The 14655-nt window shown below is 36.2% G+C and overlaps 1 protein-coding gene across 11 annotated transcripts in view; it reads left to right on the top strand.

Moving 5' to 3' along the window:
• Nucleotides 1–14655, top strand: part of CTNNA3 (catenin alpha 3) — a 447191-nt gene that overhangs the window by 266907 nt on the left and 165629 nt on the right. For all 11 annotated transcript variants that reach the window (XM_090144866.1, XM_090144867.1, XM_090144868.1 and 8 more), the window contains one exon: nucleotides 12188–12268. In XM_090144866.1, the coding sequence (XP_090000992.1) occupies nucleotides 12188–12268 (81 nt within the window). The remainder of the gene's footprint in view (nucleotides 1–12187; nucleotides 12269–14655) is intronic.

Here is a 14655-nt window from a genome sequence, read left to right as displayed (position 1 = left end):
TTTGCAGACTTGTTTCAGTTGCCCATACTTCTCTTATTCTCTCATGTGTAGGAAACAATTCTTTCATAATTTATCATTTGATCTCTCTTTTGTTATCACATAACTAACCTTTCCTGGAAAATTTGCTTTGGCTTTTCTGCTTGGCTTTCCCATTCTCTTTTTATATGATTTTGATTTCTCTCTTATTAACATTCTTCTCAGACACTGTCACATCAAATTTGTTCTTTGTTATATGGTTTAGTACAGCATCAATTTTCTCTTATGCTACCAGTGCAATCTGACATAAAGCCTTTTCGTGTAAAGTTGTTCTGATATTTTGTTGGATCCCATTAATGCAGTTTTGTATAATTATTGTTTTAGATGTTTTTAATATATAATGCTGCCATGTGATTGTAGAAATATTTTGCTTATGTGGGAACATGTACCCTAGTTAAAAATGAACAACTGCAGCCTTTAATATTCCCACCTTTGAATAATACACCTATGCATATCAACAAATGCATAGATATATAGTGAGCAGCAGACAAATGGTGGAATTAAGATTCTTCTTCACATCCTTTATGTCCTCTCAGCAGTGTTCATACCAGCACAATCTTGAAATGTGTGCTTGCATATTATGCTTTCTCCATATTTCACTGACAACAAAGAGTCCATGAACAATCCCTTTCTAAGTTTCTTTTTTTGTTGATTCTTACTATTGGAAGATCTGTATCTAGCTGTTTCTGAGAAGACTGTATCAGGGCCTGCAAGCACACTTCTTAAGTGAGGCATCTCACAGTAGTAAGAAAGAAACAAAAAAATCAACAACTTGGTGTGGGCTTGACGTTTTAACCTTGCTGTCGTGTAGAGTTCCGTCATCACTTTTACTGAATGCTACAGTGTCTCTGAGGAATCAGGAGATTATGTGGTTTTTGAGTGTGATGCTACCATTGGTAATTGTGTGAGGAACTCCAAGATGATCTGCGAGCTTACAAATGAAAATGGTAACTGACTGTACCTGTGGTTAGCATATATACAAGGACTTCCAAAGAATAAGAAAGGCCTTCTGTTCTCTGAAATGTGCCGTCAGTGTGTAAGTTTGACTTGTGCCTGTCCTTGCCTGTTGCTCATTATGCTTCAGTCATGTCACTGAGTGGCACTTGCTCTGATCCACGTACAAAATTGTGATCAGTGAGGGGGAGGCATGAGAGCAAATACTCTGTAGATACGAGGAAAACTTTCAGGTCTCATATAGTGGTGCATCAGTGTACCACTTGTAGAATACACAAACAGAATACTGATCTTTATAAACCTGGGTTACAGGTGATAGATTGTAACAACCAGAGTACCTACATGTGAATTTACAAGTATGCTACAACTCGTAAGTAGTATTTACAGTGATCCTATTTTTTTTTTATCTCAGGTCTTTTATGTATTTTTAACTTATTAAAAACTTTCTATATAATTCAGTAACATCTGTAAACACATTTACAGAAATAAAAGATTACTCACTAGATTTCAGCCATGCATTTAATTGAAAGTGGAGGAAAGTATATAAATATTAAAGGAGAAAATGCTCGTCTGAGCTCTATAATAACTACTGCATTAGTGAAAAAAGTTACTTTATTTTTTCTGACCTTTTTATACTAGGCTCCTTTTCTCATCTTTTTTTTTTTCTATTGTGTGGTGGCAGTATGCAAACATATCTCTTACCATGCTGGCAAAAATGCACCAAAATATATTTAAGAAGCAAGTGCTTGTCTACCTGAAGTACAGCCTTTGCTAGATCCCAAGGATTTTTTTTTTTTTTTTGACCTCTTGATGAGATCTGAGTCACGTACTTTAAAGAATGTCTTCTGGTAGAACCTAAGCTGAATGCTAGGTTTTTTCTTTCTGCTTATGGTGCTTAATGTACATTCAGTACGAATAGTCCATGAAACCAGTGTGTGCCAGTGGGTATTCAGATACCTTGCATGATTCTGTTTTTCCTGATAAAAACAGCATTACAAAATGCTGTCACCAGTTCACTGAGCATTAATTTCTCTGTTGCAGAGAAATTAGTCGCTTCTGCATTAAATATAGTTACCAGAAAGTATGAATAGTACCAGTAAAATCACTAACCAAGACAGCCTCCAGAAGTTGTTGTCTTCTTGACCTCCAGACTTAGTCATTGCATGATTCTGACCTTCTATTACCACATACCTTCATCTTTTCTTTTGCCTGTCGTAGCAATTCTGCTTGAGCTTTCTGCTAATATCAGGACTGTTCATTACCCTGTATTTGGTCTTTGCTGCCTGTCAGTTGAAAGCTAACTCTGTACAATCGATGCATCAGCTCCAGATTTTAATTTATTCATATCTCTTTTAAACCTGTCATGATTTTTTTTTTTTCTGCTCCTAGCTTTATTCATCATAGTACCTATTAATTTTCCTTCTGAGTCTGCTCTGCTTACATTTTCTTTTTCCAAAACTTGGAAGATTCCTAATTTAGGAAAACAGTCTCTGAAATGTTAAATTTACAAGTTCTGCAGAAAGATACTTGCAACTTAAAATATGATCACTTCATTAAAGTGTCAGCAGTGTTGCAAAATGAGTTTGAATTATTCTGTGGGACACATTTTTTTTTTAAATGCAAAAATAAGTAAGAAAAAATAAGTAGAGAATTCAAGCACAGAACCTTGGAGCGGTATGCCCTGAATGGCTTTACTGATCTTGTGTATTATTTTGCAAATCCCTGCCCTCCGAAGATTGTAATTTTCGGCAGTCTTCCCTGCTTGCTATCACATGCAGCCTCCCTTGCCCTCTTAGCTGCAACACTTATCAGATGGCTTTTTTCTTTTTCTTTTTCTTTTGGTAGTGTGGAACCCCAGGATCTCAGTACGCTTCTTTCACTGAGAGTATAATCCAACTACCACAGTAACACTCAAGTTTCTCACTGTCCAAATCAATCTGTTAAATAAATGACTGTGCAGTGGCCTCTTTCCTTGCAGTTGTCAGTGTAAAAGGATCATTCAAGTGCTCTTTTATCAATCTCTTTCATGTTCTTTGCTCTGTGAGTGCTAACAGCAGAGACTATCTTCAGTGGAATAGATTTTCTCTATTTAAGTTGTGACTTTTTAAATAACATTTGTGTGTTGAAAGCATTTAGTCTCAGGCTTCAGGGAATAATAGCTCAGAGTCATTTCATTGTGCTGAAAAAATGATGTTTTATTCAGAAGTGACTGATAGTGCTGAATACTGGTGAAGTGATTTCATCTACTATTGTTTGCTCTTACAATCCCTAAAACATCTTGTTGTCCTCCATACCAAAACATATAAAGGAATTCATACAATCTAAACTCATTGTATGTTGAGGAATCTGATGAGTGTTCAATTGAAAATTTGTAGATTTGAGCCACTTGCCTCTGTCTCTTAACTACAAACTGTTATTTTCATTCATTGATCATTCTGAAGTTTCTTCCAGCCTCCTTGATTCACAAATCACATTACTTTAGTTTCTCTGGATTACATAAGGATTAACTAATACATTTCGTACCTAACTACATGGAATTATAGCTAGTGAACTCCCTGAAAGGAGGTTGTGGTGAGGTGGGAGTCAGCCTCTTGTCCCAGGTAACTACCAACAGGATAAAAGGGAATGGCCTCAAGCTGAGCCAGGGGAGGTTCAGGTTGGATATCAGAAAAAATTTATTTTCCTCAAGAGTGGTCAGGCACTGGAATGGGCTGCCAAGGAAGGTGGTTGAGTCATCATTGTGGGAGGTGTTTCAGAAATATGTAGATGTTGTACTAAGGGACATGGTTTAGTGGGGAAATATTGATGGTAGGTAAACAGTGGAACTAGATGATCTTGGAGGTTTGCTTGGTGATTCTATGATTCTGTAGTCTTTGCTTAGGATTTCATAGGATCTTTTGAGTTGGAAAGAGCTCTTAAAAGTTACCTAGTGCAGCCTCCCTTCAATGAACTGGAACTCTTTCAGCTACATCAGGTTGCTCAGAGCCTGGTTGAACCTGATCTTGAATGTCTCCAAGGAGGAAACTTTGACCACCTCTGGGCAACTTGCTCCAGTGCCTCACTACCATTATCTATAATAAAATAAAAAAAAAGGGAAAAAAAAAGGGCTGGAGGTTTTCCCATTTGTGGTTTCAGTGTAAGACCATAACTTTTTGATTTAAGGGTGCGGCTAAAAGCTCTAAACAATCTGATGAGAAGGATTGTCTTAGCAACTATTGTATTCTATTTCAAATTCTCCTCCCCCTTCTTCCCTCTCATAACAGCATATAATCTCTAAGGACTTTATATGATAGTTCATCATAGGAAAGCCTTATATTGCTGCTATAAGAAGAGCTTTTCTCCAACTAATTTCCAATTTCACTGCTGTAAAGCTGCCAGAATACTTTGGTGGATGGATATTCAATCAAAAAACTTTTGTTCCAGGGACTTAGAAAAATTGCTCCTTAATGAAAAGCAGATAAACCTTCAGTATGTGTCTTGTTATCAATTTGATAGTATAAATAGTACTCTATTTCTGATTATATTTGCATCATCAGTGAATAAAACAATATCTGATCAAAATAAATAGAAGAATTTTTTTATTTCCTTATGATTTCCCCGAATAGTTTAAAGCTGAAGTACAACCTGAAGGAAAGGACCATTGGCCTGTGTGACTTCTTTCCTAAGCATTTGTTGCATTTGAAATAAGTAGTACGTGTGGGTTTTCATTTTTGCATTGGAAATAGTAAGCAATCATTTTAATCGCTATGCAACAGACCAGCTGTGATACATTCATTTTCCGTGACTGTATCCAAGATGAGCATTAGGAAAATACCGGATGTTTTATGACCACCTTGGAATCAGACTGAAATTCTTCTACTATTTCAATGTGAAAAAGCATGTGAAGAACTGATACTGACCCTGTGTATTCAGAAACAATAAAAAACTCAAAACTACATAGGTTTTCCCTCCTGCAGCTTGCTACATTCCCCTTTTGAGAGGATTTATGACCTCATACTCATATCAGAAACTAGGGATCCATCTCTGTCCTTGGAAGCACCTTGGCTGCTCTTCCTGTCTTCATGTGTCTCACCAATATTTCAGTGAGTTGATACTAAGGTGCAATGTGATTCATCTTCCACCAACAACATTATTTCTGAGAAAATAGGATTAATTATGATTTTTACAATACTTTTTATTATTTAAGGGGTCATAGATTCTATTTTTTTTTTCCTTAGGCTGTTTATCTGTGCTCATCCAGAATTGAAGTTGGTATTTGGTATTAAGAACTAGTCATAACTGAATGTATAATGCAATTATGCAGAGAGGGCTTTAAATTCAGGATTTTTCTTGTGAACTGGTTGAGAAAGGGTAATTCACACAGTGAGGAGAGCCCCCCATACTCCATCTGATATCGACATAGGCTGAGGTGATTCATTTCTTCCGAAGCACTTTGCATCTCACACCATTAGATCCATAAGGAGCTGTCCATTACAACTGGACCATCGTGTATTGAAGATGCTGAAGAGGGTAGGGTATTTATAGTGAGAAAGAATTTCACATAAAACATTCCTTATTTGCTCAATTACATGTGATTTTTTTGTGCCCTTGTCAATTAAAGCAATTATTATTATTTTGTTAATGTAGTACCTTCCTTGAGCTGGGTGTCTGTTGAAAATGTGCACTAGATTTTAATAGGAGTGTGTAGGGAATCTTATCGAATAAAGATAGTGTTTTCAACTTAAAATACTTCTTTTTTTTTGTGCGTGTTGCCTCTATTAACAAAAAGAGATGATAAATATTCTTGTAAATGAATTTCCTTTTGGTTCCTTTTGATATTCAATAAAAATGTACTCTGAAGTGCTTTGTGAGAAGGTCTGGAATCTTCTGGCTTTTCAAAAGAATTTTTGTTCTTTAAAATGTCAGAAGCATCGAGTTCTTTCTTTGCTGTCTTGTCATGGGATTCCTTGAGTAACTCTAAAATGTTCATTGAAGAGATTACTCAGTGTTAATTAGATGCTGCTGCTGCTGAATTCTTGAAAGATTTAAAGATTAAAAAAAAAAATGGAAAAAACATGAATATAGCTATTTGTATGTTTAAATAGTCCCATTGTTTCAATGAGGTTACTTGCAACAAAAACGTTACTCTTTATTCCTGCAAGGGATATGAGGCCTTTTTGAAAGATTGTTTAAAGGTGTGAGACATACTTGAAAATAAGAATTGTAAACTCCTCAAATCCAGCTGGTTTTATTCTGTATTTGAATATGACATAAGATTGTCTATTGAGATCTATAGCTTTGGAGAAGCTCAAAGTTTTGTCTAGCTTGTCATTATGTGTTTCAACAAGGGACCTTGTTTTTTACTTGAAAATTGTAGTTGGAAATGTGTGTGATAGGTTTTTTTTTTTTTTTTCCCTACTATACTGCAAGACAGTAATGGTAGTGAAGGTTTTATCTCTCTAAAACAAGAGAGGGGGAGGGAAAAAACAACAATAGAGTAATTGTTAATATGGGAAGACGGATGTATTTGGGTACAAAGAGTTTTGATTGGAAGACAGGTGAAACTTGATTTCCATGTTCTGGTAGTAGTAAATTCAATGTACCCTAAGAAACAGTGGTGTAAAGGGCCTTATGCCTTAAGTGTAAAAGTGTGGGAAGTCTCTGGCTCTTTGCAGTTCAAATGTTGCTGCTGGCATTGTCAGTGCAGGGAGTGAGGGTAAGGAAGGAGGCTCGAAGAGCAGCCTAGTGACAAGTGCATTTATGAGAAGGAAGACTGCTGCTGGGAGTGGCGTTCGTATTAGTTGGTTCCTGTTGCTTGTTCATCTAGTGGAGGTGTCAGGAGCAGAGGCAGTCCTGAAAGATATGCCCGCAGACCTCCTTTTGACTGTAATTGTAAAGAAGAGGTTATTCAAACACTGATTTGACCCTTCTGTGCTGTGTTAGATTGTTCCCATTGTGGGAATGTTTCTGTAGACCTGTTGTCCTTCTGATGTGGCTGCCCAGTACTTGGTTTCTCTAAGGACTGGTTCACTGCTAAGCACTCACTCCTGCTGCTTCTCAGATCTCTTAACTCTGCACTTGACGTTCAGGTAACAGGTGCTTTGTCTTACTCCAGCAAAGAATGTCAGTAGTGATATGAGTTTTGTTTACGTATTGATTGCTGAAGCTCTGCTGCTAATTTTGCCAAGCACAAACCCACTAATCAAGGGGATGAACCTTTTTGCCCTTCTCTGTTAGTTCATATGTTTTTAATATAAATGAAGAGTGCAGTAGGATTTACTTGGATCCTTCTTTAAAAAAGTTTTGTGTATGTTTGTTTTAAGACAGATGCTTGAAATATTCCTGACTTTGTTGTATTGCAGAAAAGTATTTGTACCAACAGCACTTTCATGAGATGAATATGGAAGCAAATTTTATTTATGGACTTGCACAAACCCATTAATGTAACTTTCCATTGTAATGACAACATTGTTTGAATATACAGTGAAGTGTGAAACTATTTTTTGAGATACTTTTTTCATTACTGTTATGCTTTTCTGTAGATTTTACAGTGACCTTTGAATTCAAAAGGTGAAACATTTATAAGCACTATGTACCCTAGATGTGTGATGATGTGTCCAGGGCCCCATCTGGCCTGACCTAAAATACCTCCAGGAATGGGGCATCTCCAGATTCTCTTGGCAAGCTGTTTTAGTACATCACCATCTACATACTAAAGATTTTCTTTGTAATATCTAACTGAAATCTCCCCTCTTTTAGTTTAAAGCCATTCTCCCTTGTTCTATTACAATCAGACCATGTAAGTAGTCAACCTCCTTCCTGTTTAAAAGTGTCTTTAAGCACTGGAAGGCCACAATGAGTTGTCTTCTCTAGGCTGGACAGGCCCAGCTCCTTTGATGTCTCTTTATAGAAGAGGTGTTTCAGCCCTTTGAGCATCTTAGAGGCAGTCCTCTGGACTCACTCCAGCAGCTCCACATCTTTCTTGTACTGGTGGTCCCAGACCTGGATGTAGTACTCCAGATGGGGCCTTACAAAGGCGGAGTAGAGGGGACAATCACCTCCCTCACCCTGCTGCTATCCCTCCTTTGATGCAGCCCAGAATACAGATGGTGTTCTGAGTTACAAGCATGCGCTGCTGGCTTGCATTGAGCTGCTTGTCCACCAGAACCCCCAAGTCCTTCTCTGCAGTGCTTCTCTCTGTGAGATCTCCCAGCCTGTGCACGTTTTTGAGATTGTCCTAACCCAAGTGCAACACCTTGCACTTGCCATTGTTAAACCTCATTCAGTTCTTGTAGGCCCACTTTTCAAAACTGTCAGGTCCCTCTGGATGGCATCCCTCCCTTCTGTTTTATCAACTGTACTACTCAGCTTGGTGTTATCAGCAAAACTGATGAGTACACTCAATCCTACAGCATATGTCGTTGATAGAGATGTTGAAGAGCACCAAGAAGTGCCAAAAAGGACCCCTGGGGAACACCACTTATGGCTGGTCTTCCCCTGGACATAGAGTCATTGATAACAACCTGTAGCTGCATCTATCCAACCCATGTCTTATTCACTGAACTGTCCACTTATACTTTTAATAACTTATCGTAGTATTGGTTGCTGTTTACTTTTACGTTGACACTTTTATGGAGACCTAATTTCAAAACATCTCCTAGTGTTTTTAAAAGTAAAATAGTCTTTTGAACTTGGAAGTAAATCAAAAGTTGTTTATTGCTGAGTTATGGTACAGCTGTTGTACCAATACTGTTTATTAGCTTGCTGATAAACAATGAAAATAATTACTAAGTTTTTATACCTGTTTAGTGTTTCCCTCATTGTATAACCATTTAGGAACAGACACACACTACTTAGCAGAGCATAAGTTCAGTTTCTGGACATAGACTGTTCAGAGCATTTCAGTGCTGTATAGATTAATGCTATAAACTTCAGCCTGTGAAACCAGGTCTCTTACCAACCTCTGTGGTGCCTAGAGTGGGGATCAGGCCACTTGAAGGTAATCTGAAGTGATTCTTTTTTCTCTTTGGTGACTACAAGGAGAATTCAAGGAGTACAGCCTTGCAGGATTTAAGTTAATACTTGTGAAAACTTTAGCACCAGTGCGTACTCAAATAAACAGGCTCTATTTCGCACAGATGGCTCCTATTTATTTTTGTCCCACCAATAAGAGCATTTACGTTCTCTGTTGTAACAGAGTTCTTGGTTATGGCTGAAAGAGATGTTGTTTTTGAAGTCACACAGTAAATACTAACAGTATTTAGTATTTTAATACCTGTGACTGGCTGTATCCTTATTATAAATCTAGCTCAAACCGATCAACCTCAGTACTCGAGTACTTTAGATGATCATTTAGGTACTTCTTCCCAGATTTCTGTATAATCCTCTAATGCGCACTCAGACTGGAAACACAGTGCAACTATTAGGTGTACATTTGTAGCACTTCGTAAGTTTAAGAAAAATGAAATTGGAAACTTTATCAGAATAATATTACTTTGTTTAGAATCTCTTTTGAAATCAACAAAGTATGAAATCTGAAGAACTACTTTTTTACTTGCTAATACTCTAAAGCGTTGGCATATATCTACCAAAGACTGCATTGATAACGTATTCTTGAGTCCTTCAGGGTTGTGTAGGCAAGGCAAGTGTATTCATTTTCATCTGTGTATCTTGTGAAGAAGGACCTATAGTATCGTGATGTCATGACAACCTGCTGTGATAAAACACTGGAGACTTTTTTCAGCTGAGCATCTGCATTTAAATGTGTGCTATTTTATATGAAAATCTGACAGGAATGTATTTATCATGTATAATTTTTAAGTCACCTAAAGTTGTTTGCAAGTGTATGAAAAAATTAGTCCTGTATTGTTGGCAATACTCAGCGTTTATCTTCAGGCTATGCAGTGTTAATTAAAATGTTTGTTTTCATTTATGGAAGTGTTAATAGTGTAATTCTGTGCTTGTAAAACGTGTATTGAGTTAAAAATGCATTGAAATAAGAGCTGTATATTGCTTGTAATACCTACACAAGGGAGTCATATAGTCATTATGACGTATATTTCACAAAATAAAACAGTAGCTGCGTACAGGAAAACTGAGATAAAAGAGTTAGTTCATTTGCATGATTTTCATAACCTAGAGTATAGAATTTCCATAACCCTTTCCTCTATTCAGTCACCTTTAGAGGAATGAGCTGCTTCAGAAAAAACTTGTTTATTTTTAAATACAGCAGTCAGGAGAAGAACACTGACAAGCAGATGCAGAATATTTCCAGTATAGACATCTTAGCTGTATTACTGGAGAGTGGTAAATAGCGTGGACATTTTCACTTTCAACGTGCCTTTGTTTGTAACACAGACTTTTAAAGTAGTAAATATGATGATTTAAAAAAAAACACAAAAAGTGGTCAGCAAGTGTAGAACTTGAATGTCTGCTGTCATGTAGATATCTGAAAGTCTGTTGAGCTTAGTAGACTTAACTGAAAGGAGTAATTCCATCTTCAAAGGCACTTGGGGCTGATAGTGATATTTTACAGAAGCTGGACAATGCTTTGCAAGGCCACTGACCTTTGAGTGTACTCTCTCAGCAGACTTTGTAGTCAGATGTCCCTCTCACGCAATTCTGAAATATTTAAATCTTTAAAAGAATGATTTACCTGAACAGGAATGTGTTTTGAAGCTTCGTATAAAGACTGTATGAAGTTAACCACATTCTTGATCTGTCCATATTTCATGTTTGGAAACTGTTTTACAGTATATTTAGGTTTTGTTATTTGTCATGTACTTTCCTATTAGCTGCCTCAGTGACTTAGATTTGCTTAGAGCAAATTGTATCATCAGTTACCTCCATTAAAGTTGCAGATTACTAGGGGAACTTGTAAAATATCACAGTATTTTTACGTGGATTATGTTATCGTTGGTAAAAAGACTACAAATACAAGACTTCCAAAGAATGTATCCATGCAGAGCTGTAACTTCTATCATGTGAAAAATGCATAGGTAGACATTGAGCTGACTTATGTCCACAGTACTTTTATTGGGCCTGTTTTCCTAGCATTTTAGAAAGGATTGATTTTTGTTAACAAAGCTGACAATAGCTTGCAAATCATGTTACAAGAATCTTATTTACTTTGATTCCTAGGCAAGTGCTGGTTTGACAATCATGTTACTATAATGATCTCTCTCTCCAAAATATATATTTGATTGTCTACCTGTGAAGATTATATGCAATTTCAGAAACTGAAGATGATAGGAAAACATCAAGCATTAATAAGGAATCTTGAAATAATTTTTAGAAGTTGTAGTTCCATTTGCTGATAGAGAATGTACCAATCATTTAAAGGCATTCAAGATGTTACACATTTAATGTAAAAGCTTCTAGTCTCTAGTTTGTTTTAATGCTAAGCATGTTGCTCTGTTTGCTGATATTTTAAAAGAAAATTTTTAGCAAGCAGTATATGCTAACATGGAAAAAAGACTATTTAGGACAATTAGTATTGTAGTATCATATAAGAAAAATACTGGGCAGTAGAACAAAATGCTGGCTGGGCTTTTCAAATAGCTAACAATGATATAAGCGCTTTGCTTGTAGACATAAATAAAAAGTTAAGATTGTTTGGAAGGTATACAGCTGATTCTCTAAAAACCTCTGAAATATTTCAGTAGCTCTGTCTTCTATTGATACTGAGAATGAATGTGCTGATAAATGGAAGGATTGCCCATTTTCATTGGCAGTGTTTGTTGCCTTTGCATTGCAATGTTATGGAAGTTTTGAAACTCACCCATTCTGCTCTGTGGGAGTACAATAAAGATTATGGATTAAAGCACTATGAAACAGCCTGTGGACATCTGAATTTATGAATTGCTTGTAGAGTGGAAAAAGTGATTTTTTGCAATATGGTGATAATGGATTGGCATCAATAATAATTATTATATTAATGTTATTTCATTAGTAATTCTGACCTATAAATTACTGTCTGACAGCAATTCAGGAGATAAAGTTGTTTAGTTTCTTTCCTACAGTTAGTAAAACTTGTTTTGACTCATTGGATTTTGTTCAGCATCACAAATCAGCTTTCTGTGGGATTTTTCAGAAACCAGGGATACTTGCATTGAAATTAGGGAAAAAATCATCCTTAAGCATATCATATATGATTTATCAAATGCTCTAATGATCTGAGAACACAAGGAATTACTGAATAAATACTGTTTTATTACAGACTGACAGGAAAGAAAGAAGTGATGCTTTGAATACTGCAATAGACAGTATGTGCAAGAAGACGAGAGACCTTCGCAGACAGGTAAATCTCCTGGGGAACCGGTAGAAAAAGTAGACTTAAGGACTTCCCTAAACTGCAGTTTTCAGATGTTATGGCACTACATTTTGTAAATAAACCTTTCTTCTATGTTAGAGAAATACTGAAGATAATTACAGCATATATGTCCAGATTTTCAAAACTGTGCAAAAAACCCTACCACATTTAGATGTTGGCAGAGTATATGTATGTAGACCTGTGCACACGTCTAAGTGTGTGTGTATGTATACATTTTCTAGAAGCATATATTGGTAATGTGCTTTGGAAAACAATATTAGTTTTATTCTAAAAGTACTTGAGTTATCATTCACTTGATTTTTGAATATTTGTTAGAATACATACCTTGAAGGGACCACTGAGTCTATGTCTTGTTCTTCCTTTTTCTGGGAGATTAAGCAACAGACAAAGGTACTGGGAATACTTGGTCCAGAGTCAAACCTCATGTTTTGTATCCCATTATCCTAAGACTTTGGTGTACTGCAGAACATGAGCAGTGGGCAATCAGTTCTGTATACATTGTTGCAGCTGCAAGAAGCATCTTTGAGAAAATTGTTTATGGTGCTGAAAGTGTAGGAAGTTCCAGCTTAGAAAGGAGAGTTGAAAAGCTTGTAGTACTTTCAGCCAAGCAGTCCCAGCCATCCGTGTGAAAATTTATGGCCACACAAAATGTGAACACACATGGCTTTTATCCTATCTGGCACTGCCTGTTTGTCAATTCTCTGGTGGAAGAAAATCCGTCCCAACTTTGTATACAGTCTTACAACCCAACTCTTATGTTTTATGATGGTAAATAAATCTTTTCTGTCTCCCATGGTCATTCAGGAGAAACCTTGAAAAATAAGACAACTGTATTATGGTATTTGCAGTTAACTAGCTATCTCATTTCCTTTCACATTTCATCAAAATTACATTCAGTTCAGACACCCTTGTGATGCAGGTGTTCATCATGAGTTCTGTTAACTCTTCCCTTGTATTATGCTGTCTCTTCCACAAGTAAAGTAAGCTCCATCTTTTCATTGACTCAAGAAATGTCTCTGTTGCAGCATTTAAAATTTATTTTAAAAAATTACATTTGTACAGAAGCCTTTGTAAAATGATTGGGTTGAATGCAGTTATGCTCAGCTAATTCATAGTTTAGAACTAGTATCATCCACCAGAGTATCTCTGTGGCTTTTTGATATTTTTCTAGAGGGTATGTATAAAGAAATACTTCCTGTACTTAGACAACATCCTCCTCCTGATTGCATCTCTTTCACTTACAAGTAGGAGATAAATTTTAATCACCACTGTACCTTCCCTGATAGCACCTGCCAGAGCCGCGGTTGCTATTGTTCTTTGTTTACTTGTCTTGCTATATTTCTACTTAATTCTTAGCATTTTGCTCTGCAGGTGGTCAGTGCCAAAAACAGATATACAGAGTAGTGGAAAAAAAGATTGTTAGGGTTAGACTGAAGAGAAATTGATACTACTTCAGGCAGTTCCTTTTCCTTTCCTTGTTTTACATTGCATTTCTTCATTCTTTAATAGAACACAGGCTAAATTTGAAAATCTCAGCTTCGGGTGTTTCTTAGCATAGTTAAAATAAGAACATGTTTCAAACTTCTTTGTATTCAGCAAAGACACAGCACTATCATTTTTAGAGAAAGATATTCTGTTTTCTGAACTGCAGGATAGAGGATTTCTTGAAACAAAATAATACTGATAATTTATATGTGGAAGATTAATTAATCCAACCACACCAGTAAAAAACGACAGAAAATAATTATTTGATGAGAGAGAAAATTAGGCTTCTATTTTAAAACTGAATGCCTAAAATTCACCACGAATGTGACTGAGGTTAGCAGTCCTAAAATAATGTAGTGAGACTGCAAAATTACTATAGCCTGGGTTATGTCCCCAAACCCAAACATTTCTCTTGGAGATAATGAATTGTAAACCCTTGATATGGTTCCACAGTGTTTTGCTGTTGATATTATGAATGAAAATCTGTATTTTAGACTCTGATTCCTCAAGGTCACATTTATGTACTTACTATTAATGAACGTGATGTACATTGAGGGGAGTGTATCAGTTTCCTTTGATTGGACACAAATTTTAAAAGATGATTTGGCAGGAGGTTCAGTGTATTTTGATCCTGGTTGTCTTCATTTTTAAAATAGCAGAACTGGTATGGATGTGACTGTTCAAAAAAAAAAAAAAATTATAGCATCCAGTTCTATGTTGGTATCTCATAACTTCTGCCTTTGCAAGTGACTTTTGAGAGCGTACAATCCAGATTGAGTTGCCTAAAGCAATACATTAAGTAAGTCAGGTGACAAAAGCATTAAGCATTTTAAACTAATTTTTTTTTTGAAGGTTTTTATATATTAAGT

This window comes from Phasianus colchicus, chromosome 8, assembly GCF_987193195.1.
Source record: "Phasianus colchicus chromosome 8, bPhaCol1.hap1.1, whole genome shotgun sequence".
NCBI lineage: Eukaryota > Metazoa > Chordata > Aves > Galliformes > Phasianidae > Phasianus > Phasianus colchicus.
This window is presented reverse-complemented; position numbering and strand designations above follow the sequence as displayed.